The sequence below is a fragment of the Delphinapterus leucas genome, chromosome 16, assembly GCF_059928025.1.
Source record: "Delphinapterus leucas isolate spDelLeu-1000000601 "Yukka" chromosome 16, BTC_Dleu_Yukka2, whole genome shotgun sequence".
Classification (NCBI taxonomy): domain Eukaryota; kingdom Metazoa; phylum Chordata; class Mammalia; order Artiodactyla; family Monodontidae; genus Delphinapterus; species Delphinapterus leucas.
This window is the reverse complement of record NC_143144.1, coordinates 5786304-5813023: the sequence shown is the minus strand read 5'-3', so window position 1 is coordinate 5813023 and position 26720 is coordinate 5786304. Positions and strand designations below refer to the sequence as shown.

The 26720-nt window shown below is 46.0% G+C and overlaps 2 protein-coding genes across 9 annotated transcripts in view; one reads left to right on the top strand and one right to left on the bottom strand.

The window, feature by feature from the left end:
- TTC13 (tetratricopeptide repeat domain 13) overlaps window positions 1–26720 on the top strand; it is a 93569-nt gene that overhangs the window by 6604 nt on the left and 60245 nt on the right. For 7 of the 8 annotated variants that reach the window (XM_022553189.3, XM_022553188.3, XM_089897392.1 and 4 more), the window contains exon 1: window positions 5089–17271. The exons of the other annotated variant lie outside the window; for it this stretch is intronic. In XM_022553189.3, the coding sequence (XP_022408897.1) occupies window positions 16995–17271 (277 nt within the window). In that variant the 5' untranslated portion in view covers window positions 5089–16994. Of the gene's footprint in view, window positions 1–5088; window positions 17272–26720 lie in introns of those variants that run through there. 8 annotated transcript variants of the gene reach the window in all.
- Window positions 2827–17436, bottom strand: ARV1 (ARV1 fatty acid homeostasis modulator). Its single transcript, XM_022553190.3, is given in 6 exon segments — window positions 2827–5231; window positions 5233–5347; window positions 6369–6593; window positions 9253–9406; window positions 11999–12118; window positions 16510–17436. Coding segments are annotated over 6 exon segments (849 nt in total). The 5' UTR covers window positions 16720–17436; the 3' UTR covers window positions 2827–5206.

Below are 26720 nucleotides of genomic sequence, written 5' to 3'. Positions count from 1 at the left end.
CAGCGCTCATTGTCTTCTGCAGCTTCTTCCTTGGAGGCAGAGGACTAATATTAATCTGGTTCTAGTCATTTGAGTTCCCTATTTATTTAAAACTCTGTTGTTCTCTATCCCTAACTGTATTTGAAGACCATTATCCTTTTTCTTAACAAGGGAAGAAGGACTGCAGTACCCCCCATTAGACTAGGGGTGGAGACTAATATAGATCCAGGGATCCACCCTTAGGCTAGGTAGTAGTGACCAAGATAGCCCCAGGGATCTCCCATTAGACTACGTAGTGGAGACCAAGACAGACCCGGGGATCCGCCATTCAACTAGGTAGTGGAGACTGATATAGACCCAGGGATCCCCTGTTAGACTAGGAGTGGAGACCAGGTTTTAGTCCCAGTTCTGTCACTCTGTGCTTCTGTGACCATGAGCGCATCCCTGAGCCATTCCGAGCTTCAGTTTCTTCATATAAGACTGATTTTAAAAATATCTTCAGCTTTTCTGACTGATGTTTGCCTTGTTTTGTTGTAAATACCTAAAAATACGCTTTCTTTGGCTCTCATGTACACCGTGATGTTTTCTTCCCGATTTAGTTCAAAGGCTTCAAACACTGTGACGGAGAATCTTCCAACAGAAGACCACTTGTCCGTTTTCTCTGTGCCTTATTCATCTATATTGTGCTCTCATAAACTGAGTATTTTTTCTCCTGGCTCTTGGCTGTGTTGAAAACTCAAGAGTCAGCAGTGGGCTGTCTGTGTAGCCACTGTGACGGTAACTGATCCGCGATTTTAAGGTAGCTTTTCTAGGATGGCTTGGGTGCATATGCTTTTTCAATAAAAGTGTGGATAAAAGTAATTTTTATACCTTCAAGAGAATTTTCATATAAATGCCTTCTTTGTTGTTGTCAGACCATGTTTCAGTGACTGGGGGAGAGAGAGGGATGGCTTGGAAAACATAGACACCATTCTAAGGCACCAAGCACCACCACTACCTCATCTTCCCAGCACAATTGAAAATTCTGCCATCTCAGGAATCACGGGGTAAAATTTAACACCTGTAAAACCTAGGTGGCGGATAGGTGTGTTTTCACTGTACAGTTCTTTCACCGTTTTTGTATCTTTGAAACTTTTCATAAAACATGTTGAAAAAGTAGGGCCACTGATAGCACAGAGATAGGACGAACTCCTGTGCTGGGCACTGGGGCACGGCCTGGGTGGCGGGAGAACTGGCCACCTCGCAGTGACCTGGAAGGCAGTCTCTCTCCCTTGTTCCTGGAGTCTTGCCCTTTCTTTTCTCACTCCAGTGAGTGATGTGATAAATAGGCTGAGTGGAGTCCAAGGTCAGAGCTGATCAGATGGGTTTCCCTTGCAGTCCTTACCACACATTCTGCAGCGCTTAGCTACCTACCGCTCACGGATACCTCACTGACACCCTGGAAAGGGATTTCTAACACTTCCTTCATTTTGAAAGATTAACAAGTACCTTTATGGTGATCAAGACAGCCTGGGAATGTATTGAGTACGAATTTATAAATGGGTGATGTGTGTCTCTTCATCTGAGTCAAAGATTTGAAAAGGTATGATCAGTGTAGGGTTTTTTTTGGTCATTTTTTCCCCCTATTATTTGTTTTCGAATTGCTTTTTTCTTTTGGTTGTATGCCTTTGAACCATGTTTTCTACCCCCTCCTTAACATTTACAGGCTCCATCTGGTGGCCAACGGTCCTCTCCAGCCTACGGCTATTCTGTGATGTTATCCCAGTTGGTTTTGTCCTGCTTCTTTTTTACTTTGGAGTCTTCTTTTTAACTATCTGTGTTGGTTTCATCATCCTTGGGATAAATTACAACCCACGAGGCCCTTCATAATCCGACCTTTACGTGTCTTCCTAGTGTCCTTTGTAAAACTCCCACTGCCCACGTTCCACCCAGTTGGACTATTCGCTTTCAGCCCCTGCCTGTGCACATTAGCGCTCTGCTCTCTAGGAACGTACGTGCACTGGCATCCTCTCTACCAGGGGTAATGGAAAGTTCGTGTCCTTTCCCCTCCCCTTGGAAGACCTTCTCGACTTCTGAGATGGAACAGGTGTTCCCACTCTGCCTTTCCCGAGTGCCCTATACTCACCCCTTTATAACACTTAGGACGCTGCACTGCAGTTACCTACTCCTGCTTCTAAATCCATCACTACTTGGTAAATGTCGAGAGGGCCTTGTCTTTTTTCCCACTGTATCCGTAGTGTCTGACCCAAACAGAGTAGGTGCTCAGTAAACATCTGGTGAGTGAATAAGTAAATAATGAATGAAAGAACAAATGAATGAAGCAGGGAGAGAGAAAAGGAGAGAGGTGATATTTATTTAATAACAGCTCTATTGAGATATAATTCACTCCTGTTAAGTGGACAAATTCAGTTTTTAGTTATTTTTGGATCAGCTGATTTTAAAGAGGAACTTAGTTACAGGGGAAGATACTGAATTAAATAGTCACAAAAGCTCAGTTTATTGTGACTGCATTGGAGAAAAGCCTTTCTCTTGTTTAAGAACACAAAATATTATTTTAACCATTAACATTTAAATGTCAAAGGAACGAACAAAGATCTTTTCTTCTGTGTGACGCATGAATTCACGTTCCTTCAATTCAGATGCTTACCTGAACCATCTATAATGTAGATGGTTCCTTGTGTTTGTGTGAGTGTCTCTGTGTGTGTCCCTGTGTGGTTTAGTTGTTTCCTGCATGTAGGGGTGGGGTGGTAGGGTTAGGAGTCCCCAACGCCATAACCGTTGCTTTCTTTTTCAGGAAGTGTATCCAAATCTTTGCTTCATTGTACACAACAATAACGAGAAGCTTGGTTTGTATTTTACGCCTTCTATTTTACGGATGCAGCTGGTTATGCCCCAGAGAGTAAAAAAAAAAGGACACTGTGGATGATAAATGAAGTATTCAGAATGGCACATTCTGCAGAAGATCAAATCAGTAGATACTTATTAGGGCAGGCCGTGTACTATGGGAGACACAGTTAACACAGGCATGGCCTCTCCCGGCACCCAACTGGACTAGGGGAGACGAGCATAAAACATGAAACAACGTAAGGGACGTTAAAGACAGGTGATCTTCTCCTAACCAGAAGCTGTCATGGGTAGCCTGACAAGTGAAGCGCTAACAGAAGGAGGGGACAGGCGTTCAGCACGGGAAGGGTCTCAGGAGCGCCGGCAGTGTGACTGTGCTGAGCTGGGCACCGGGAGGTCTACGGAGGGAGTGAGCACGGCAGACTGGAGTGTGGGGAAGGGCTTCGTTCCACGGAGAAGCAGAGGTGACTGGACCTGGTTAGGCGGAGAAGAGGCCCCTCCAGGTCCTGGAGAGGGTGTGACATCTCTGGGGAGGGGGAGAGTGCAGTAGAGAACGTGGGCAGGAGCATGTCTGCAGAGGAGAAGTTAGCACTAGAGCTCAGAGAACACTAAAAGGTGTTCCTCAGGAAGAGGAAGTTCCTGTCCACAGTAGGAAAGGATGAAAAATTCAGAGACACCAGGAGCGGTGCTCTGTGAAGAGAGGCTGAAGGTGGGTGAGGCTGTTGTAAACTGTGAAGCAGGAGACCAGGAGGCTTGGGCTGGGGTCGGAGTGACAAGATGAGAAGCCATCAGGAAGGTTGTTTCCGTGGGGACGGGCGGGTGGGGTACTGAGTTCGATTTTAGAGGTAATGGCCACACCGTCCTGGCAGTACCTCGGAGGCAGTGGAAGGGCATGAGTGACCTGGCAGAGGCGGAGGGCTAGAGGTGTCAGATCTGGAAAGATCTGGAAGCAACATGCACTGAGAGATGGGCCAAGGCGTGCGGAAGCCGGGCGTCTGCACGGCAGGAGGGAGAAGCGGAGGGCCGAGGACGGAAGCCGGGCACAGACAGGGAAGTCGGTGACAGAAGGGGCCCGGGCGGCCTGTTTCAGAAGCCAGCCGCTTCCAGCGCAGGGCGGCGACGGGGAGGAGTCTGACAGCCGGCGGCGGCTGCCTTTGATCGCAGGAGCAGCGGCTCGGGAGACTAGGGAGGAAGGACGTGTCACCAAGAGGGAAGGCAGTGGAGAAAGAGGCTCAGGGCAGCTGCTCGCAAGTCGAGAGCTGCACGTGTCTGCTGGCAGAGGGGAGGAGCCGGCACAGACGAGAGAGGATGGAGGGAGCGATGCCTGGGGGGCGGAGAGGACGAGGCTGAGCTGAGCGGGGCGGGGTGGGGGGGAGGCCGAGGTACCGGGAGAGGCGGAGAAGGTCTTCGGGACGGGACGGACGCAGCTGCTCGCTCCTGCCCCACGCTTCCCTCACCAGCTGCCCCGCCTTCAAGTCGCCCGTCCTGCCTCAAGGCGGACTGCAGCTGTGGTCCAGACCCCTGAGGGTGAGCAGAGGCGGGAGGAGAGCTGCAGGGTGGAATCCGCCCGGGGTGCGGGGCGTGGAACGCTGAGCAGGGCTCCGAGGCGGGATGGAGGGAGGAGGAAAGAAGGCAGACGCCAAACAAGTCCCGGAACGGAGGGGGGACACCCAAGGAGTTGGTAAGTCTCAATTCTCAGCAAAGTGACAGGAGACGCGGAAGGAAGGAGCGCGGGAAGACTTCAGAACAACTGCTCTAAGGCCGCTGTGTGTGTGTGTGTGTGTTGGGTCCCTAGAGGTGCCCTCGAGACAGGAGCAGCCACCCGGCCGTGCTCTGTGCAGACACAGGGACCGCCTGCCAGGCTTCACAGAGGAAACAGCTGGTGGACTCACCCCAAGAGCTCTAACGGGGGCGCTGGCAGAAGGGTAGGAAGCTGACTCGTTTCCAGGGACTAACAGAGGATGAGGCAACAGCTGCCTCTAGGCTCCAGGCACAGTCAAGAGAGAGGCAAGGGAGGTGAGAAGTAGAGGAAAGTGAGAGGTTTAGGGAAGAGAGGTACAAAAGGCAGCAAAGGCAGGGTTCATGGGAGGGAGGGAGTGGAATGGTTGGAAAGGGCGGGAGACGGCTGTCGTTCAGAGTCCGAGGTCTTAGGAGGAGTGCGTTGGAGGGAAGGTGTTACAGAACTGTGAGAACAGGGCCCCAGAAGCAACAAAAACATAGCTATTGATGTCACTGTGGATGACAAAAGACCCCGAGGGAGGTGGAGGTGACCTCGAGGCACCCGGGTGCCGGGGGGTGGGTGATGTATTCTGCGACATCTGTCTAATTTGAGGAGGACACGTGTCTGCGTGCATGAACACTGAGAGATGCTCTCTGTACCTCTTCAAAAGTCTTGAGATTTATGGATGGCAGTCACTTCCAACAGCCCATGCCATCCTCTGGAAGAAGTAGACCATGGCGCTCTCCACCAGTAAGCCACTCAAGATGGCCAAAAAGGAGAGCTTGCGGTTGACGTTTAGGGTCACTGAAAAAGAGAAGGCAACTGGTAAGTTCTTAAGAGTTTAATTAAATGATACTGGCATGTAAATTATGTGGTAGTGTGAATGGAGTTGTTTTGTAAAGCTGTTTTTAGAAAATCTGTTTGTCCTTATTAATCTATGCTGTTACTTTTCCATCTGCAAACCTTCTGAGAGAAGCAAAGCATCTGCTTATAACAAAAGCACTGGGCCTCTCCTGCTTGCATCAAGACACGGATTCCCATGAATAGTACACAGGAAAATGAAAGATTCTAAGGTTATAAAGAGAGTAACAGAAAAAATTTGCTACTCTTGGTTTTATAGTTTACAAGATGATAAACATTATACAAAGTATCAGATAATAGGTCCATTTAAGATAGCACTTCTCACAGTGTGTGGGAAAGAGGAAGACACACAGGGCTGCTTACCCCTTCCTTGAACTGTCCTGAGCTGGGAGGCAGGCTGGCACCCTACCCTGGCTTGATAACTGCCGGCCATGTAACCTTGGTCAAGTCCCCACGAGTCATAAAGTGGAGATAATAATGGCTGCCCTACAGACCCCAGGGGATAGATATAATGCATAAAGAAGGCATTTTGAAAACTAAAGAGTACCATGTGGTTAAACTGAACAAATACCGAATGTGTGCTATATGTAAGGCACTATAGAAATGTTAGGCATCGTGATTATTCTACGAAGAATTCCAGCGTTTAACAGGTTATATAAAAACTACTCTATAGGGCTTCCCTGGTGGCGCAGTGGTTGAGAGTGCGCCTGCCGATGCAGGGGACACGGGTTCGTGCCCCGGTCCGGGAAGATCCCACATGCCGCGGAGCGGCTGGGCCTGTGAGCCATGGCCGCTGAGCCTGCGCGTCCGGAGCCTGTGCTCCACAGCGGGAGAGGCCACAACAGTGAGAGGCCCGTGTACCGCAAAAAAAAACCCAAAAAAACCCCAAAACTACTCTATAGAAACAAGACTTCAAGCTTTCAGATGGGTTGAAAGCTGAGAAAACAATAAGACACAAACATACCTCTAACTGCCTGAAAATTTGACGTAAGGACAAATACTTTAATGAGTCTGAGGCACAGGGGTGTGTAGTCATGTTCCCAGATGACAGCTGGGATGAGCAGGAGTTTTCCGTAGCTGGATAATAACAACGCTTTCAGCAGCAAAGCGAAGTTGAGGGTTTTTTTCGCTGTTATGGGTCGTTCTACCCACAGGAAAGTAAAGATGCCAGTAAAATAGGCAGTTTGTTCTAAGGAGGAAATGAAAAATAAAGATATGAATGTCCAATCCAAAGCAGAGCCCCCTAGAAGCAAACAACCCACAATTCCAAAATGCAGCCTATCAGCTGACCACAAAAGAAATGCTTTACCAAGACCAAAGTTTCTTTTTTGTTCCCTTTTCTTCTTCTTCTTCCTTTTCTTTTTTTTTTTAAATAAACCCCTGTCTCTTGTGTCAAATCCTGTATGATTTCAGAAACGTATTTCAATAATTCTTTCATGAAATACTTCATCATCCTCTGGAGAAAAAGTAACTCCATAAGAGCTGTAATAATCGACGTTCTAAAGTTCCTTTAGGAAGTAAGGCTCTGTGTAAACAGCTTTAGTCCTGGCGATCTCCACAGAAAGAACAGACAGGAGAACGGACGCTTTTAAATCTGAAAGGTGGGACCCAGCCTAGGAAGTACACATGAGGAGGTTCTTCGTGGTTCATTCTTCTACTCTTTATTGAGTGCCTATTAGCCATAAGATTCTGAATACTCTGTTAGCTAAATTTAAAACTTCCCTTATTCATTTTAACAAAAACTTTTTGAGTGTAATTCCATATCCTTCCAGAAAGCATTCAGAGACAGAGTCCAGACTAGAAGAAGCAATAGTTCCCCTGGTGTCCCACAGTCAGAATAGGGCACAATCTGTTCTGTCCCCATCAACTAGGAGTTTAACGTTGCTTTTAACTGCATTATTCTTTTTATTAAGATGGTTAGTGCTGATTACCCGGCTGCATACATTCTGAATGGTCTGTCCCTAATTCTACCTTAAGGTTTCTGCAGGATCAGGTTTTTCTGGAACACATGGATCATATTCCAGGAGAAACAACTGTATTCTTTCTAAGATGTTTTATAACTGAATCCAGCCAAAATAAAGAGGTTCCAAATAGAGGTGATTGGGCTCGATCAACATAATTTAGGATGGTTAGCCTACATGAAATTTGATATATTCTTCAGGAGAGACACACTACCTCAGAAGGACCGAAGGGCTTGTCAACGGCAAGGATCTGTTCAAACAGGCAGATCATACAGCCTGGGTTTTGGACCAATAATAATAATAATAATAATAAAGAACTCCCTAACAACAAGAACCATCTAACGATGGTGGGTTGTCTCCTGTCACTGGGGATACTCAAACCCTCTTGCAGGAATCTAGAGAGAAGGGTTTCTTGCACTGGACAGGAGGGCTGACTAGGTCACCCTCCATAGCTTTCTAGCTTAGAACTTGGGAGACTCAGGGAACTGCAGCTGCCCTTGGGCTCTGCACAGTCCTTCACAAGGCAGATGTTGGAGAGCCCCTAGTACTTAAGGCGTTCGTGATCAGGTGGCTTCAGTAGGAGCGGCGGTGGAGGAAATGGAAGACAGGGCGCCAGGAGACCTTCCCCTGGCTCTGCGCTGACGGTAACCTGCGGGGGGACTTAGGGTAAACCATTTGCCCTTCCTGTTCCTGTGCTTCCACAGCTGCGGATAGGGAAGGAGCCCCCATCTACCCACCGAAGAGGATGGCTGTGAAAACTGAGTTGATAATACCGTAAAAACCGTGTTTAAGTTGTAAGATACTGTATTTGTGTAAAATATTCTTTATGAGTTGTTTTAGGGATTTGAAACCTAACTAGGGATTAGATTAAGACACATAAAAAAGTTAAGTAACAGTAGAAAAAAATTTCTGATCAAGTGTCAAAATGGCCACTGTAGAGTCGGTGCCACAGAAATTCCAAACTATTTGAAAACAAGCCTGGTTTGCTTTTTAGAAATTATGGACATAGAGCAGTTTATCTAGAGCAATTCTAAGAGGCTTTGCTTTAAAGCTTTATATTAGGTTCTGGTTCTTGGTTTAGGTGATGTGTTCAAGGATGTTTTTAATATTATTACGTACATTTGGGAATTCTCGGCATATAGATGAATTTTAAAACCTCTGGGACTGGATGAATTTTAAAACCACTGGGCCGAGGGAGTAAGGGCAGATTGAGAATAAAAAGGGACAAAAGAGGGCACACAGTCCATAAACGTGACATTGGAGTGGGCTGGAGACAATATTACTAAAATAATATTTCAGTATAATGAGAAGATTGTAGAAGCAGAAAAGCATGGAAACCAGTAAGTAATAAAATAGTCACAGAAATTAATTCAACCCCATTCTGACCTAAGTCACAAATGCAAATTCTGAAGAAAAGCCATTTCAGAACTTAAAGAATTTGGGGGAGTAGCCCCTTCCCTGCATGCAGCCAGATATATAACAAGTTTCCCCTATTAAATACATTGCATTAGTACAATGCAGTCAGTATAATACATTGAATAATGCCTGGCAATTATCAATCTGTTTTAATAAAGATGAGATTCAGGCAATCTTCAGATTGGATAATCAGAACTTAAACTGAAGAATTTTACTAAAAATACTGTGTCTCAAAATACTTTATGAAACACTCTGATCTGATAAGCATAATTATTTCCATGCCATATGTGTGGTAACAAAAAGAAAGCAGGTGATTTATACACACTCACCTAGCAGATTAGTGGTACAGCTGAAAATTTAGTCTCAAGTCTTCTGACTAGCTCCTCTTTACCAGTGATTAAGACCACACACCTTAATTTTAAAATCAAAATGTTAGGTCAACTAAGAATAGAAAGCATGGCTTCTTCCTACCTAGAGAAGCAATTGCAAACATTCTATAGAAATCCCACTCTTTAGCATATCTGATAAAGTCGTCAGGATCAATGCTCCGGCTCGAATCTTGAAGCTGCCACCATCTCAGGTACGCTTCACAAAGCAAACAAAACACGCAGAGTTTTCCGTGCATCTGGTAGTCAAAAAGACATTGCCATGCAATCAGGTAAAGAAACAACTGTACTTAACACCAATAGGCACAGACAGAGCTAACTTCTGTGGTTTTTGAAGGATGTCCCACCTAGTAGCTTGTCAAACTCTGAACTGCCCAATTAAATGCCAACTGTATTCAGCCTGTAACCAGTAGTTCTTAATCAGCAATGTTCAGCAGAAGCATCACATGGGGAGAGTTTTCGAAACACCCCAGTCCTGATTCAGAATCTGTGGAAGTAAGTCCTAGGCACGCATACTTTGAAACAGTTCCAGGCAGAGGGTGAATTTTTTTTTTAACATCTTTATTGGAGTATAATTGCTTTACAATGGTGTGTTAGTTTCTGCTTTATAACAAAGTGAATCAGCTATACATGTACATATGTCCCCATATCCCCTCCCTCTTGCGTCTCCCTCCCTCCCACCCTCCCTATCGCACCCCTCTAGGTGGTCACAAAGCACCGAGCTGATCTCCCTGTGCTATGCAGCTGCTTCCCACTAGCTATCTATTTTACATTTGGTACTGTATATATAAGTCCATGCCACTCTCTCAGTTCGTCCCAGCTTACCCTCCCCCCTCCCCGTGTCCTCAAGTCCATTCTCTACATCTGCGTCTTCATTCCTGTCCTGCCCCGAGGTTCTTCATAACCTTTTTTTTTTTTTTTAGATTCCATATATGTGTTGGCATACGGTATTTGTTTTTCTCCTTCTGACTTACTTCACTCTGTATGACAGACTCTAGGTCCATCCACCTCACTACAAATAACTCAATTTCGTTTATTTTTATGGCTGAGTAATATTCCATTGTATATATGTGCCACATCTTCTTTATCCATTCATCTGTCGATGGGCATTTAGGTTGCTTCCATGACCTGGCTATTGTAAATAGTGCTGCAATTAACATTGGGGTGCCTGTGTCTTTTTGAATTATGGTTTTCTCTGGGTATATGCCCAGTAGTGGGATTGCTGGGTCATATGGTAACTCTATTTTCAGTTTTTTAAGGAACCTCCATACTGTTCTCCATAGTGGCTGTATCAATTTACATTCCCACCAACAGTGCAAGAGGGTTCCCTTTTCTCCACACCCAGAGGGTGAATTCTAATGTGCACCCCTGGTTAAGAATCACTGCTTTAAATAGGAGTTCACCCTCCATTATATTTTCAACATTCGTCTGATACACGGAATCCAGCAAGAATTTGTGTGACTCAGGAGAGATGGAAGCAGCAGTAAGAGAATAGATTGAACCTGAAGATTTCATGATTCCTCCGAAGAAACGATTAGTCTGAACATGAATTTCTTAAAAAGTGCCCCTAGGTTGGATGAGTATAAATGAAAATAGTGAAAGCAATTAAAAGCTGGAAGTTTTTAAGAGGCTGAAATTTTGGTAAAAAACAGAAAATGCTAGGCAACAAAAAGTGGCTTTGTTCCATATATTTCTCCCATGGGTTGCCATTTATCAATATAGAGTGGGGAAGAGAAAGTGTGTGTGCAAACTCAGTGTGGTCCAGGGACGAGCGCGGGGTGAGCTCCTCAGGCTCCTCCAGCTGGCGCACTGGCGCTCCTGGCTGCACTCTGGAATTGCCCAGGGAGTTGTAGAAATACTCCTTCCTGGATCCCATCCCCCAAGATTCGCATATAACTGGTTCTGGGTGAGGCCTCGGCTTGGAAGAATTAACTGCTGTCCCCTCCGTCTCCCGCAGGTGGTTCTAATGTGTAGCAAGGTTTGAGACTCAAATTATATTACTAATATAAACACTGCCTGCGTTGTTTAACTTGGGGGAGGAGGCACAGGGAAAATAAATTGCACTGTTACTGTCCCCGTTAGCCCAAAATTAGGGGTGCCAGATTTGGCAAAGAAAAATACAGGACACCCAGTTAAATACGCATTTTAGATAAACAGCAAATACTTTTTTTGTGTATGTATGTTCCGTGCAATACTTAGGACATATGCTAAAAAATTATTTATTGTTTATCTGACTTCCAAGTTTAATTGGGTGTCCTGTATTTTATTTGTCAACCCTAGCCAAACTATTAAAAGAGTTCACAAGTCAGTACATTAAACGTATATTTAAAAAAAAAAAAAAATCCAACTTCATATATTAGGACTTTTCTGATTTTTCACCTCATGTGTTCCCTGAACAGCAGAGTATAACATGCAATAAGTTATGTTTTTAAATCTTTTTCTTTCAATGTTTGCTTATTTCTTTTAGGTATAATTCTCTCCCTACCAGATTATATTTAATTTTATTCTGTTCAAAATTATTGATGTCTGTTTCAAAAGGTAACCTACTAAAAGGCAATCCAGATTATCGTTTGTCAACTTCCTGCTAGTGACCATATTCTTTTTTTTTTTCATATTCTTAAACATACACTAAACACTGTACACTTTTTTAAAAAGCAGTGCCTGCTATTTCTAGAAATTTCCAGACATTGTTGAGATAGAAGACCCACTCTTGTTAGAATTTCTTTGTTTAAATAATATTCTTTAATTCTGTTCAAAATTGTTGATATTATTATTTAAAAATGCAAAATCATCCAGTAAAATTAGAAAAGAAAAAAATTATAACAACTTACATTTATTTTGGTATTGAAAAGAATATGCCTGTAGGCCTGGGCTCTGCATAAAATAGCATTAATCAAGATGATAACAGGATCATACTCGATATATTTGTCTACAGGTTTCTGGCAGGATTTCTGAAATAATGCAAGATAACATTAGAATAAACATATTCATACATTCTGAAATCTTAAAGGATTTCAAAACCGCGGAGTCTAGTTTGGATTTGTATGGCAATAAGGTTATATCAGCATTTATTTAAATAAACTTCCATTCAGATACAAGATGTTCATCTGCATAAGACCTGGTTTCAGAAATGCCTAAATAGAATCTTCTAGGCTAAAAATATTAATCTTTTAATCTCATATTTAAGAAGACCCAAAAGATATTTCATTTAAAGACTGATTTTAGGCAGGAAAGTATCTCAGAGCACGCTACTTTCAATTTGTAGGAATTATTATAAAATAAGTAAGTTTATAATGTACCTTCATTGCCTGTTGGCTAGATGGCCCCAACTTTGTGGTTCTTGAAACATGATTTGGAGAAAAGGGTTCAGAAAAGTAACCCTGCACCCAGAGCTTCTGAGAGCTCCAGGCAGGTAGGAATCCTCGGGTGGCACATACCAAGAGAAGCCTGTCTTTCTCTCCATGGAGAACATGGCAAGAAAATGGTCCTTCTCTGCCATAGTAGACAGTGGAGAACGCTGGCTGTATGCAAGGAACGGGGTTGTGCCGCCTGATTCTGAGTTGCCCAAATCAAGGCTCCCTGGGCTCTCAGCCATTCCTATTAAAGGGCTTTTTTTTTTTTTTTTTTTGGACACGTGATTACAATGTTATGAAATCCCAATCCCATCAGAACATATAAAATGCAGGTATAGGAGAACAAGCTCATTAGAAATGACATTTGAGAGAGTATTAGCTACAAAGTTGCATCAAATGTCCTATTCACTGCATAAACTAATGGCTACAATTGAAACACAAAACATTTTGAAACATTGAGGGGATAAAATAGAAATAGAAGAAGTGATGGATATGCACACATACCAGGATGGCCTTTTAATTATATCAAAGTGCTAGAAGAAGAATGGAGTGCGTTGAAGAATATGAACCCTGCCTTCCCAATGTCACGAAGTTAGATTCAATTCCAATTTAAAGCTTCTCCACTTCACTCATGTCATTACAAGAAGTGTGTATGTCTGTCTAGTCATCAGGTGAACCAATGAAGGGAGATGTGCTATTACTCCAAATTTAAATCCACCTAATAGATCTGAGGTTTAAGAGGTTAGGCTTTTTAGCTGAGCAAAGAGTAAGCCAGTATCTAAACAGAAGCCACAGAATCAGAAATTCTATATACATGACAGAGCTGTTTTCTAGAACCTCTCCCTGTGCTCCTCATGTGGAGAACACTTCCTCTCTTTATACAAATGAGAACGGAAGACCAGAGATGCTACTTCACTTTAAAATGAAACTGCAGACTGGTCAGGGATCCTCTCTTTGTCCTTTAAAAGTTCCCTAAAACCCATCTTCTGACAGCATCACAAGTCTAAGACGGGCTTTGGACAGTTTTTAGAAGGAGGTAGGCAGAAACCAGCAGCAGGAGACACAGCAGCGTAGTTACTCCTTTTGCAATCATTTGTCTGACATACGTGTTTGGAGTGCCTATTACACTCACAACAGCTCTCTTTACTTAGCCATGTCTATGGACCAGGCACTTCCACAGTGCTAGATACTTTCCTTGAGACATAGGCTCTACCCTCAAGGACCTTACAGTTTAGAAGGGGAAGTCAAATAAACATGCTACTGTAAGTGCTACAATGGAATGAGCACAGGGTGACATGAACCCCAACAGAAGAGGCAGCTGCTGGTATCATGGGACATGCTATGCGCTATGCCCATCTCCCCTTCCCAACATGCTGAGTAGTTTAGAAACACGGAGAATTCATTAAAGTCTGCTGGTTCCCTCCCTATCAGTTTAGGCCACATTTTTTCCTTGTTCTGCTTCTGTTATTTGCTTTTCCCTTGAGTGCTTCCTTCACCTTGAACGTGATGAGTCAAACCACACACACACGCACAAAACGAACAAATGTGCTAAAACATCCGATTGGGAGATAGCTCAATGTGGTAGAAATGTTTTCTTATTCTGGCAAGATGGTTCTATTCCGTATCATTTATTACTCAACAGACAAGTATCCTGAAAGAGAAAGCTGTCCTCTAAGAAATCCCTGCAGCACAGGGACCGTGTACACCCTGGGAACTGAAATACTGCTTCCACCAGCTCAGTTTTAACATGGATATGGCTTAGTTTCTGCTGCTATGTTCTCTAATTCTATAATGAATCACATCTCTTTCAGAATATAAACTGGCCATTTTTTTTCATGAATATTCTTGCTGCTTCTTCCTTCCCATCATCTCCAGGACTAACCCCTTCCCCACTCATTCTCAAATTTTAGCTCCACAATAAGCAAACATATCTGAGAAGTGGAACCTGTGAGGGCAGTGCTGTCTTATTCATCTTTGCACCCAGCACCCAGGGGTGAAAGCTGCATCTTGTTGCCCTGAACAGAACTAAAACTTGAGACAGTCTCAAAGGAGTCTTGTTTTGTTTTGTTACCATAATGGATTTAGCAAATATCTGAGCACTTAAAATAGGCCAGGCTCCTCAGGATATTAAAAGTAAATATCTTTAATATAACTATAATAAATTGTGAGGCGCTGAAGCAGAGAGAGTGACTAAAAGCAAGGGACATGCTTCCATTAGAAGAAAGTTAGAGAAACACAGATAAGCAAGCTGGGAGAAATGGCAGGAAAAAGCAAGAAGAGCAAAGGGAAGGGAGATTAGAATGAAAAATACTGGTAGGAGATCAGGCCGAGTATACTGCTGACTCCAAATACAGCAGAGAAGAGATCAAAGTACCTATAAGTTACCGGCTGTAACCACTTAGAAACTTTGTATATTTTTTTCCCAACAAAGAGCCTGATGTCTAAATAAACACTTTTTCCTTTTAATCCCAGGACTTGGGCTGCCTTTACAAAGTTAATAATTTATGGTTTGATTTTCAGAGTCTGGCATCACATGAATGATTTGTCTGAGTAATGCAATCATGCATATCATTAAGCATTAGCATGATATAAACAAGGATACTACCTACTCTGTTTCATTAGGGAATGACTGTGTACAGTAATCCATAATGTACAGTACCACCGTTCAGTATTCCAAATACTACTCTAAAATCTGTCTCCTGGGTGAGAAAGTGCAATGTCTGGGGGAAAAAAGTGGGGGGAGAGTATAGCTGTTGACCTAAACAGCTATCCAATAATTATTTTCTCTTTACATAAGTAAAGGTATAGAGAAGCCAGTGTCTGATGATTTGAACAGGGATTTTGTTGTTGTTAGCTTAATGCCAATATTTTTTTAAAATACAGATTACATTACAAATCACTGCTAACTAAAATGCATAGGCATTTACTAGCTTTTCTTTGGACAAACTATATTCACAGTTACGTGGCTGTCGTCTTTTAGACGGGCCATTTAATTGGACTAGTCCAAAGCCATTAAGTCTAGACCACATATAACTTACTGTTCTCTCATACCAGGATGGCCTAGGATATGATCATCTAAAAAACCTAGAAATGGTTCACTCATTCAACAAATATTTAATACCTACTATGTGTCAGACACTGTCCTGGGTGGTCCAATTACATTAATGAATAAAATATACACAATCTCCGTCCTTGTGTTGCTTACATTCCAGTGGGAGGAGACAGGCAATAAATAATAAAGTCGATTATATACAATATTAGAAGATGATAGGTACTATGGAGAAAGATAAGCAGGGAAGGGTGATAAGGTATACCAGCCTTGAAGGGGGGCTCATCATTTTTAATAGGGTGGTCAGAGTAGGCCTCTCTATAAGATATTCGAGAAAAGTCCTTGAAGGAGGTGAGGGAATGAGCCACACAGATACCTGAGAGAAGACTGTTCCAGGCAAAGAATTTTTACTTCCTCATTTTTGGTTTTTATATCACCAACGTCTAGCATCGTACTTTGCACATAATACTCTACATGCAAAAACCACAACGGATGAAGCTTGAAAAAGTATTCTAGGAGAATTTACTATAGGTTATGAAGTGTAAAGATGGTAACATCTATCAAAGGGAGAATAAGAATGAAATAGCTTTGGCGTGAGCCCAAATGTCACCCTAATCCGATCTTTAAATTTCTACGCACAACACCTGCATCCATCTCCGTCCGAGGATTCGTTCGCCCGGAGCAGCAAACGTGACCGGCATGAGAAAAGCGCTGTAGGGTATGACTTCTCTACCACTATAGGGATTCATGCAAAGGTTCTACTGAGCAGGAACGGGAATGTCAAGCATCGAACTGAAGTCTGTATTAGAGGACCCTGAAACTCGTTGGTTTTTTATTTTTAGCACCCTAAAAATCTGGTAGAGGTACCATGGGCTCTCGCGGTTCCCAAACCTCGCTGCGCCATTTCTTCCCCAAGGACAGCCCACACCTGACAACTCACACAGATGGTTATCTTCAGCACGCCGTGGCTGTAGTCTCGGTACAACTCCTTGGCCTCTTGGTTGCATTCGATGCACCTGTACTGGCAGGAGGCCGAGGTAGCAGCAGTAGGAGGAGTCACTGCCACCCCATCCGTCTTCCCCTTTCCAGCCGTCACCCCTTCGGCGTTCCCCTTGCCGGGCCGAAGCCCACTCCGCCCATCAGTGCTCATTTCCACGCAACTGCGGGCGAGAACTTCCGATTCAGTGGCGGGGAAGACGTCAGACGCCAGACCGGAAGCCTTGCGCGGCGCGGTGCTTACCGGGACTCGCAGTCCCAGCACTGAAAAGGGGCTCGCAGGCTGGCCGAGCTGGGACTACAACTCCCAGGAGGCGTTGCCACTCCCCTTCTCCCGCCCCCTCGCCACGGCCCACCTGCCAGCCGCAGGTTCAGGCTGGGAGGCCGCAGTGCGCGGCTAGGGCCGCCGCACATGCGCCCTGAGGGAAGATGGCACCTGCCGGCTGCTGGTGCTGCGGCTGCTGGGGCGGCGCTGTGGCCGCCGCGGGCGCCGCCCGGCGAGTCTTGGTTCTGCTGCTGCTGCTGCTGCTGCTGGGGGTTCTGTCCAGGGGGCCGCGACCGGGCGCCCTAGCCACCGAGCACTACTCGCCGCTGTCCCTGCTCAAGCAGGAGCTGCAGCACCGGCAGCAGCAGGAGGCCCCGGCGGGCGGCGGCTGCAGCCCGCAGTCCGGGGACTGGGGGGACCAGTACTCTGCCGAGTGCGGCGGTGAGTGGGCGGCGGCGGCGGCGGCGGCGGCGGGCGGGCGGGCGGGCGTCCGGGTTGCCGCGGAGCGCCGGCGCGGCGGGTCCGGGGACTGCGGGCCCCGGGGCCGATGTGTGGGCCGCCCGGGCCTCGCCGGCACCGGCCGCGGCGTGTGTTCCTGCGGGAGCCGGCTCCGCGAAGTGTCACGCCGGGGCTGCTTCCCGCCGCTCACACCCACGCCGCTGCGCGCCCTCCTCCCGAGGCCGCCGTGGGGAGGCCGGTGGATAGTGAAAAGAGCTGACAGCATGCCCCCGAGGCCAGGGCGGCCTCTCTGCAGCCCTGGCAACTTTTGAGAGGGTGGAGGAGGAGATGGCAGGTGGCCCGGGGCAGCCCCAGTCCCTGCTCTGGCCCCCGCGGGTGCTGTGGGAGCGAGGGAGGGACCGACGGACAAAGAGGACCGGACCCGCGCCCGGAGCGGGACTGTCTGGCCCATCTTAGGCCTGGAAATCAGGTTTCCTGACCTCCCGATTGACGTATTGTATCAAACATAGTCTGTAAAAATGTGATCCCAGGGAAGAAAGGAGGGAACAGAAGAGTAACCCCATTGAATCTGTTCATTGACATCTTGCTCCCAGGCGTTTTAAGGTTGACCTGTGATCTGTCAGGTGTCTCCCAGAGAGTCAAAAGGGCCCTGCGGGCCTGTGTACGTCAGAGCTGTGTGTGTGTGGGAACTGGGCCAGTTCATTCATTAAGATTGGGCGCTATTGGCCTCAGTTTAAGGTCCTGGGCAGATTCCTCAGGGGCAAGGTAGATATGTACATGTTTCGTTTTGAAGGTCTGTAGTGAGTCTTTTTACTGTTTAATCCCCTCCCTTGTCCTTTCCCTTTCCTCTTGCCCTCCGTGAGTTCCCCTAAGGCTCGCTTTTGAAACGTCCGGGTCTACCTAACTCACTAGGAGCTGGCTGCTTGCTTTTATGGCCTGACAGCAGTCTAGCATTGTGTACCTGGGAAGACAATAAGTGTTTTTTGGTTGAGATGAAATGTCGAGGTTAGCACAGTCAGTCTGATTTCCTTTCAGCACAATCTGACTTCCTTGAGGACGTCTCGCTCACCGAGGGCTATGTGACTTCTGTATTTTGAAGTAAGCCGTGGCTGGTAAGCCTCTCCCGTTGCGGAGCACAGGCTCCGGATGCGCAGACCCAGCGGTCACAGCTCATGGGCCTAGCCGCTCTGCGGCATGTGGGATCTTCCCGGACCGGGGCACGAGCCCGCGTCCCCTGCATCGGCAGGTGGACTCTCAACCACTGCGCCACCAGGGAAGCCCTTATTTGAGCATTTTTTAAAGGACACTTTGGCCAGCCAAAAAAACGAAAGCTTTTCCTAGGGTACTTCCTGGTGAGTAATAATGAGTCTCAGTCAACGTGTGACGGGAGATGTTTGTTATGGAGATTGTGACAACAAATCCCTGAGGAGGCTCTGGATGGCAGCTACCCCAGAAGTTTCACTGCAGTTGCTGTGGAGCCCTGGGCCTTGGCTCTCTCTCCTGGAAAATTGTCTTGGGGTGTCCCAACTTTCTGCGGCAGGCAGTGAATGAAGTATTGTCACATCAGTCGTTAGCTCCAAACTGGAAAAAAACCCCGCTAATGTTGTTTTTTTTAAATGGAAGCTATGAATGAAACCGCTTACTCTTGACCATAACTCGGGTCTGTTTAAATAGAACATTTAGTCTGGAACCGTACATAGCATCCATACGTGCACAGATGGATAGTACATAGATGGGTCTTTGTTTCCCTTTCATATCAACTGATGTTTGGGCCTCGGCCCAAGAAGGAAATAAACACCACCTCCTCTGTGACATTTTGCTGTTGTTAAGACAGCCAAGAGCGCGTAACTCCTTTCGTGTTCTCTTCTCATCTCACTTGCTAACAGGCCTCCCTTTTATCAGCGACTGCGGTGGGGGCCCCTTGGCCACAGCCAGGTTGTGGTTTTGCTGCCCACTCCCCTTCACCGATCCCGGCAGTAATTATGAGCCATTTGATCCAAATGCATCTGCTGTGAGAACCCGCGGAGTTTCAGTGTTCTCTCCTTGAGGCACACGGGGCAGAAGTAATTTGACATGTGCTTTCAGGACCATTAATATGATAGTAATAAGAAATGCTTCTGTGGAAGTTGCCCTACCCTGAGGGTGGAAGTGATTTGCAAACCTTAACTGTAGTGGCCGCAGTGGCCTCGGCTGCAGTTCAGTGATGTTGCATTTTGTGCGTGGCCGCTCAGCGCTGGACCACGCAGTGGTCTGGGCACCGGTAGTCACCATGATTCCCCAAGGTTTTGAAACAAGGGGTGATTCTCATGCGGTTCTTTATAGTGGCCATTGTTGAATTACGGTGGTCAAGCCTACTATAGTGTAATTCCACAGTCCACACTGAACTTCAAAAAAGATCTTTTACATTGTTTATGGCTCTTTACAGTTTATGTAGTACCGTAACAGCATGAACTCCATGGCCAGCACTGCACAGTGGCAAGAGGATGGCTTTTACCCTCTGTCACTTTCTGTGACTCCAAGCAGGTTGATTGCCTGTCTTTGCAAAATTGCCTCCTCTGTAAATTGAAGACACTGTTCCCCAATTACAGGGTTTTATTTTCTTCACAAGGATGCCGTGAGGGAAATGGGAAATCGTGATCGTACACGTACGCGGTGCTTGCTGTGTGCCCTGTGCCGTTGTGACAGCCTTAGGTTGGTTAGGCAGTACCCTCAGCCTGTCAGAGCGCTGGTAACTACATCATTGGGTGGTAGCTCCTTTTCTCAGAGGAGAAGATGGGGGCACAGTGAAATCATCACTTTCCTGAGGGCCCACAGCTGGAAGGGGAGGAGCCCAGGTGGTCAGACTCCAGACAGCATTTGTCTGAAGCACTCAATGATTATAGTTAGGGAAAAAGCATCTGTAATATTTACAAGCATACAGTAGGTAGTGTGTAAATCTTGCTTTCCTTTCCCTCTTGTATTCATGTGATGCTCACTGGCTAAGGGAGACCCAGATGCTAGGCGATGAAAGATACAAATTATGAAATCAATTGATACTATTGCTATAGGTGGCTCATTTCACTTTGTAGCGTCAGGCTTACGCCAATGGTTAAGAGTCCTTGTTTGAGCCACCTCTGACTTGTATTATGCTTTTCACCCAAATCATGATAAATGTAGGTTGTTAGAACCGGGGCATTTGGGGGAATCCTGTTCATTCTCCGTTCCCTCACATCTGGACACCATTATCTAATGTCCTCTGCTTCAGAGGATAAACACTGTATTCTGAGGCTTTAAGCATAATTTATTTAAAGGTTTCCATTTTCTCTTTAACCCCTCCGTGTAGTACTTATTTTCTTAGTTTAGAATTAAGAACGTGCTGTTGAAAATTGGTGACACGTCTTCCAGACGGCCTTCCCTGGGCTGACGTGAGTGTCCCAGTGGCTGCCGACAGGTGCTGCAGTGGCTTTGCTGTTCCTGTTCCCGCGGCCACCTCAGGAAATGACTCCCAGGGTCAACTGCTTATGCTACCTGGGCCTCCAGGTGTTCCGCTTAGCTTTGCTGGCTGCAGTGTGTGACAAAAGCCGTCTCTTTTGTGGTAGAAACTCACCCACCTGTCTCTCATTTCTCCTTCCTTGTCCTAGACAGCCAGGTAGAAGCAAGTGAAACCTGCCTCGGTCCCTCTCTGTTCCAGGAAGAACAGCAATTCAGGATTTACAGCGAGCCAGATTGTCGCCTGAGGGGTTCATGCTCTGCATCGAGAGCCCCCATATGGTCAGCATTAGGGTCTAAGCAAGTGCCGGGATCCAGAACTGATCAGTTATTCAGAATCAAGCCCTGCCCTCACCAACTATTTATTAATCACGTCACTGGCCCTGCTGGCTCATCCAGCCCAAGCCTATCCCTATGCAGAGGGCAGCCGCGGCTGCACAGCCACTTTTCAGAAGCCTGCCCCCTGCTTTTGGGTATAAATGACTGAGTTAATGCCTGCATGGGTCTGAATCTGCACACCTTCAGATGAGCTGCGTATGTATTCTCTTAAGGCAGAACCTCCAGTGATTGTAGGGCCGAAGAGGACGGCTGGTGGGAGCTGTCTGGACAGCAAAATGACAGTGGCCGGAATCCAGGCCCCAGGGAGCAGCCTCAGGGGGCCCAGCTGCCCAGACGGCAAGCACGGGTGATCTCAGTGCCACGGACCTCAGCCCCCCTTCAGCTCTTTCTCCTCTAGCACGTTTTTACATTTCGCTTTTTATTTGAAAAGCATGTGTAACCACAGACTTCGGATATTCTGTTTTCCCATGGTGAAAATTACCTTGCTCTTTTAAAAACACGAACACTGTAATGTACATATTTTTCAAATAAAAGTAAATGTCCCCTCCCTTCCTTGTTACCTTTGCCCTGTTTGTAGTTTGGAACTGTGGGAAGAAATAAGGAACAGAAGTTTTCCCCTAATTCTTTCCCTCGGGTTTATCCTTGTCAACACTGCATCCTTATTTCGCACAGTACTTGACACTGAAGTAAGTACTGTTTTTGTCTCCATTTCAGGTAAGGGGAAACTGAGGCAAAGAGAAGTTAAGAATGGTCACGCAGAGAGTCGAGCCAGGATTTGAACCTGGCCTCCCGACCGTTTGTAAACTTCCCGTCAGTAATATTTGCGTGTTAGTATAATTTCGTACTAATATAATTGATAAAGTCCTATGCCCTTAAGCTTTGTTGCAGGCTATAGTCTTAGGTAACTTGTCCTAGAATTTTATGTTTACGTTATGTGCAAGGATGCTCCATTGAGCCTAATACTTGAACCGTAGAGGGGACTGGATCTGCTCTTTTTTTTAAAGATTTATTTATCATTTATTTTTAAATTTTATTTACTTCGGCTGTGTTGGGTCTTAGTTGCAGCACGTGGGATCTTTGTTGAGGCATGTGGGATCTTTCATTGCGGTGTGTGGGCTCTTCATTCTGGTGCGTGGGCTTCTCTCTAGTTGCGGCGTGTGGGCTTTCTCGTCTCTAGTTGTGGCGTGCAGGCTCCAGGGCGCGTGGGCTCTGTAGTTTGTGACACGCGGGCTCAGTAGTTGTGGCACGCGGGCTTAGTTACCCCGGAGCATGTGGGATCTTAGTTCCCTGATCAGGGATCGAACCTGCATCCCTTGCATTACAAGTTAGATTCTTTACTACTGGACCATGAGGGAAGTCCCTGGATCTGTTTTTTACCTGAAAACCTGTTTGTGTGCCTCCTAGATTCTACTCAGTGTTGTAGACCCTGGGGTTACAGCACGGTCGGCTGAGTTCCTCAGTGGAGCCTGTGTTCTGGTGGGGGAAGGAGCGGTGTGCGATAGGCCTGGTGATAAGCGCCTTGAGGAATAGAGTGGTGTGGGGATGCTTCTTTGAGAGGTGGCCTGGGAAGGCCTCTGCTAAGGTGACACGAGCAAAGACCCGGATGGAGTGAGACTCAGAGAGAGAGCTTAGCCATATCTTAACTTGACCCCCTGATGTCACAGATCTGGTAAAGTAAGGTCTAGTTGTAACTTGTCCACTGATTCAAGAATTCAGGTTTTCTCCTCTGCTCTTCCTGCCAAAGTTAAGCTACATCTTATTCCAGTGCAGCATTCGTCTGTATTAAGTATGTCTTTATGTGTTCTTTATAGATGGTCCACCTGTATTTTAGTTCAAACATATGCATTTCTAGTACTTGTTTTTTTTTTTGGCAGTATGCGGGCCTCTCACTGCTGTGGCCTCTTCCGTTGCGGAGCACAGGCTCCGGACGCGCAGGCTCAGCGGCCATGGCTCACGGGCCCAGCCGCTCCACGGCACGTGGGATCTTCCCGGACCGGGGCACGAACCCGCGTCCCCTGCATCGGCAGGCGGACTCTCAACCACTGTGCCACCAGGGAAGTTCTGGCCTGGGTTTTTAAACCTACCTACCTGGAGCATATGACTACAGGAAGTGGCAGAGTACTTTCTATATAAAAACTTTTCAAGGAGTCTCTTTTACAGCCTGTAGAGATAGCTTGGTTTCTTTGCACTCAGTAGATACTTGCCTGACTGACCAACTTATAAAGCATCCCCTTTTCACAGTGTAGTGTTTTAAAGAGGTCATCTTATCTTTTTGTTTGGGCTTGTTATCTTGCAGATAGAATAAGTACAAAATTTATTAAAATAACAGAATTTTAATACTTTTCCCTTCGGGTTAATGCTTTCCAACATTTTCCTTCTGCTGTCTTTATTTTTACTCTTTATTGAAATATGACATATGCAGAAAAATGTGTGCATCACAAGTGTGACGCTCCATAAATTTTCACAAACTGAGTAACGCGTGTAACCAGGAAGAACCCCAAACCAATAGCTGCTATCTGTTTTTAAGCACGCTAAGAAAGTCTTATTCTACGTCACCCTTGTTTCATTGGGAAATGTTTGCTGTGGCTTCATTTCTGCCTCAGGAACCGGCACAGTGCATGGACTCTGCTCAGGCGCTGGCGTTCTTCACACAGGTGCCCGGGGGTCCTGTGTCAGGTGGTCTGTCCTCCACCTGGCACGACTTCTGCACGAAAGACCAGCTGACTTCCCTTGTGACTTTTTCCTGCCTGTGTTTGGAGTGTTCTAAGTGACACTGTGTTTCCTTATCTCTGACGGTTTCACATCACTGCCTAGATGTGCTTCAGCTTTCCCAGTAGAGCTGATGACGTTTGACAGTACGCGTGGGCTTATGCGAAAAGTCTTCAGCTCTTAAGAGCGCGTGCCACCCTGAGCCTGCGTTGCATTTTCGGCGCAGTTTATAACCCCAAGCTAAGTGAGCAGCCTTTGTGGTTAAGGCCCGCTGCCCAGTATGCTGGCGGCAGCACCTGCCATCCTGTTCTGTTCCTGGATGGGCGCCCCGTAACTTGCTTCCATGCTTCTTTTTCCATTCTGTGCAGCTGACCAACTCCTTTTCTTTTGGTTTTATACATTCTTTACAAGTACTTTACTTTTAAAGTACTTTACTGAGTTAATACAGCTTCAGTCAAATTACATTTATGTTTTGCTAAAAAGCCGTTCTGTCTCTTTTAAGATGGCTTTTGCAGATCCTTGTTCCAGAGGACTAGTTATATGTTGACCGTATAACCTGATTCTCAGTGGGCGGCCTCTGTTTTCAAGTTGTTTTATGATACCTTACACACCTCAGGCACTGATGAAGAGTATTTTATTAGAACAAAAGAAGCATATAAATTCTTCAGAGGAGAATTTTCCCTGTTATCACTTTTCCTGTTATTACATTCTAAAGGGAAAGTACCACCTGGGACCACCCAGCAAGGTAATCGACAACGTCCTTGTTACTGAACCGAACTTGAGTCTGCACACCCACAGCACCGCAAAGCCGGTCTGCTGACACCGGGCTGTGGTGAAGGAAAGTTCGATTATTTGCAGGGCGCCAAGCCAGGAGGGCTAGCAACTTATGCTCAGAAAGTCCAAACTCCCCGATGGCTTTCAGGGAAGGGTTTTAAAGGCAACATTTGGGGTGAGAGTTGTAGCCCGTGCACTTCCTTCTGATTGCTTGGTGGTGAGGAAATAAGGTGATGTTTTGGGGATCTTAATCATCAAGCTTCTGGTTCCAACCAGTCTGGGATCTACAGGCTTGTGATCAGCAGGTCATCACCATCGTCCACCTGGGTGGGGTCTTAGTTTCTGCAGAACAACTCCAAGGTTATCGTCCTTTAGGAGGAACTAGGACTTCTGTCGCTGAACTGTTTACGCTACCATTACGTTTCTTGCTTGACCTTTTTTCCTTAGTTTCTGCATTCCCTCACTTCCCTAATTGGTAACTGCTTGAGTCTGCTCTTTGGAACTCAGGGCAGACCTAGGAGACTAAAGCCTTTTTCCACAAACAAGAAACAGGTGACCTGGATGGGCTTTGGTACCCGGGAGGACCCCGCAGGGGTCAACCCTCCCCCGCCACCTTTTCTTTGATACTCCTCAATCTTGAGGGGGAACAGGGAGCAGGATAAGAAAGAGAATAAAGTCTTGAATAGAAAGGTTAATCATAAACTTGACAGGGCAGCTCGGTTTCAGGGGGACCTAGCTTCACTCTCAACGGTGGTTGTCTTACAAATGCAGAAACTGATAAAAGCAAAGTTTCTTGGGTTTTAAGCTCTGAAATATATATCACGTTAAACTTAGTCATGGCTGTTCTAAGATGTAGTTAAGGAGAGAAGGAATCTTTTTGTTCATTTTTTATATGTGTTTTATACCTGCATATCTGTGCAAAAACGCTTTTACCAGAATTATTAAAGTCCAATTATTGACAAAAAAAAAAAAAAGCAAAGGCACTACAAGTTGATGCCGTGTAGCACCTGTTTGACCTTCAGGGAGCTCCTCCAGCCACGGTAATGCGGTCTGCTCTTCCCGGGTTACCCTACACCTGGGACCAGAATTGTCGATAAATATGTGGTACCTGACTTCCAAGTTCTGGCTCCTCCATGGGAAAAGCCCAGTCATCCTTGTGTTCAGGTGAACCTGGCCCACCGTCTGTTATACCTAGAGCCAGGTGGTCCAGTGATGAGCACGGAAGCAGCTGTGGAATTCCTTATGAAACATTTTCCTTCGGGGAAACGCAAACTTTCAGTCAGCTTTCCCTTGCAGGACAGGAATGTGTGACACACGCATGCTCTTTGCAGTAACACCGCCTCTCCTCAGCAGGAGGCAATGCTGTCCTCTTATTTGATTGAGAATTTCCACGCTTTCCCACCATTCTAGCTGTCAACCCGCCCACAGCTGTACTTATAGCCTTTGCCTGCGGTCCTGTCTCCTTGGAGGACCCGTGGCTTCTGCCTGGTGCAGCGCCCATCTTGAAAAAACAGGCCACAGAGACAGGACCGCCGAGTCCTTCCAGCCACCACCTCATCTCTCTGTTCCCTTTTACAGCAGAATTCCTCAAAGAAGATGTTTATATACACTGTCTCAATGTCCTACAGTCAGCTCCTGTCTCTCCACCAAAGAAGCTCTTCTTAAAGTCAGCTGTGTGTAAGGTTGAGGGGGAGAAGAAAGAAGTTGGATGGCATTGCTGTAGTAGACTATTACTAGGACCCCGCTTTGGCAGAATGAGCGGTGATAAATGTGCCGTGTGCCCCTATCGATGGGGTGTCCTAGAGCGCATCTGTGGCGAATCTTCGCTTCATTGTTTCTTCATTTTTGTGACCTTAAACGTGTCCATTAACATTGAGCATCATTCCCCACGTGTACAGTGAGCCCAAGGTATGTTCCACCAGCCTCAGAGGATGGAGGACCAAAAGAAAGAATGTCTGTGAAAGTATTTTGAAAGCCGTAAAGTACTGTGAAGGCCAAAATAAACTTCAGGAAAGCAGGAAGAAGAAATTTACAAGAAAACCCCAGCAATTTTAGCCTAGATGTATATACTAACATTTAACAATCATTCTGTGAACTGTGGGCATTATGTCTATTCCTCACAGTTGCCCGAAGAGGGTATG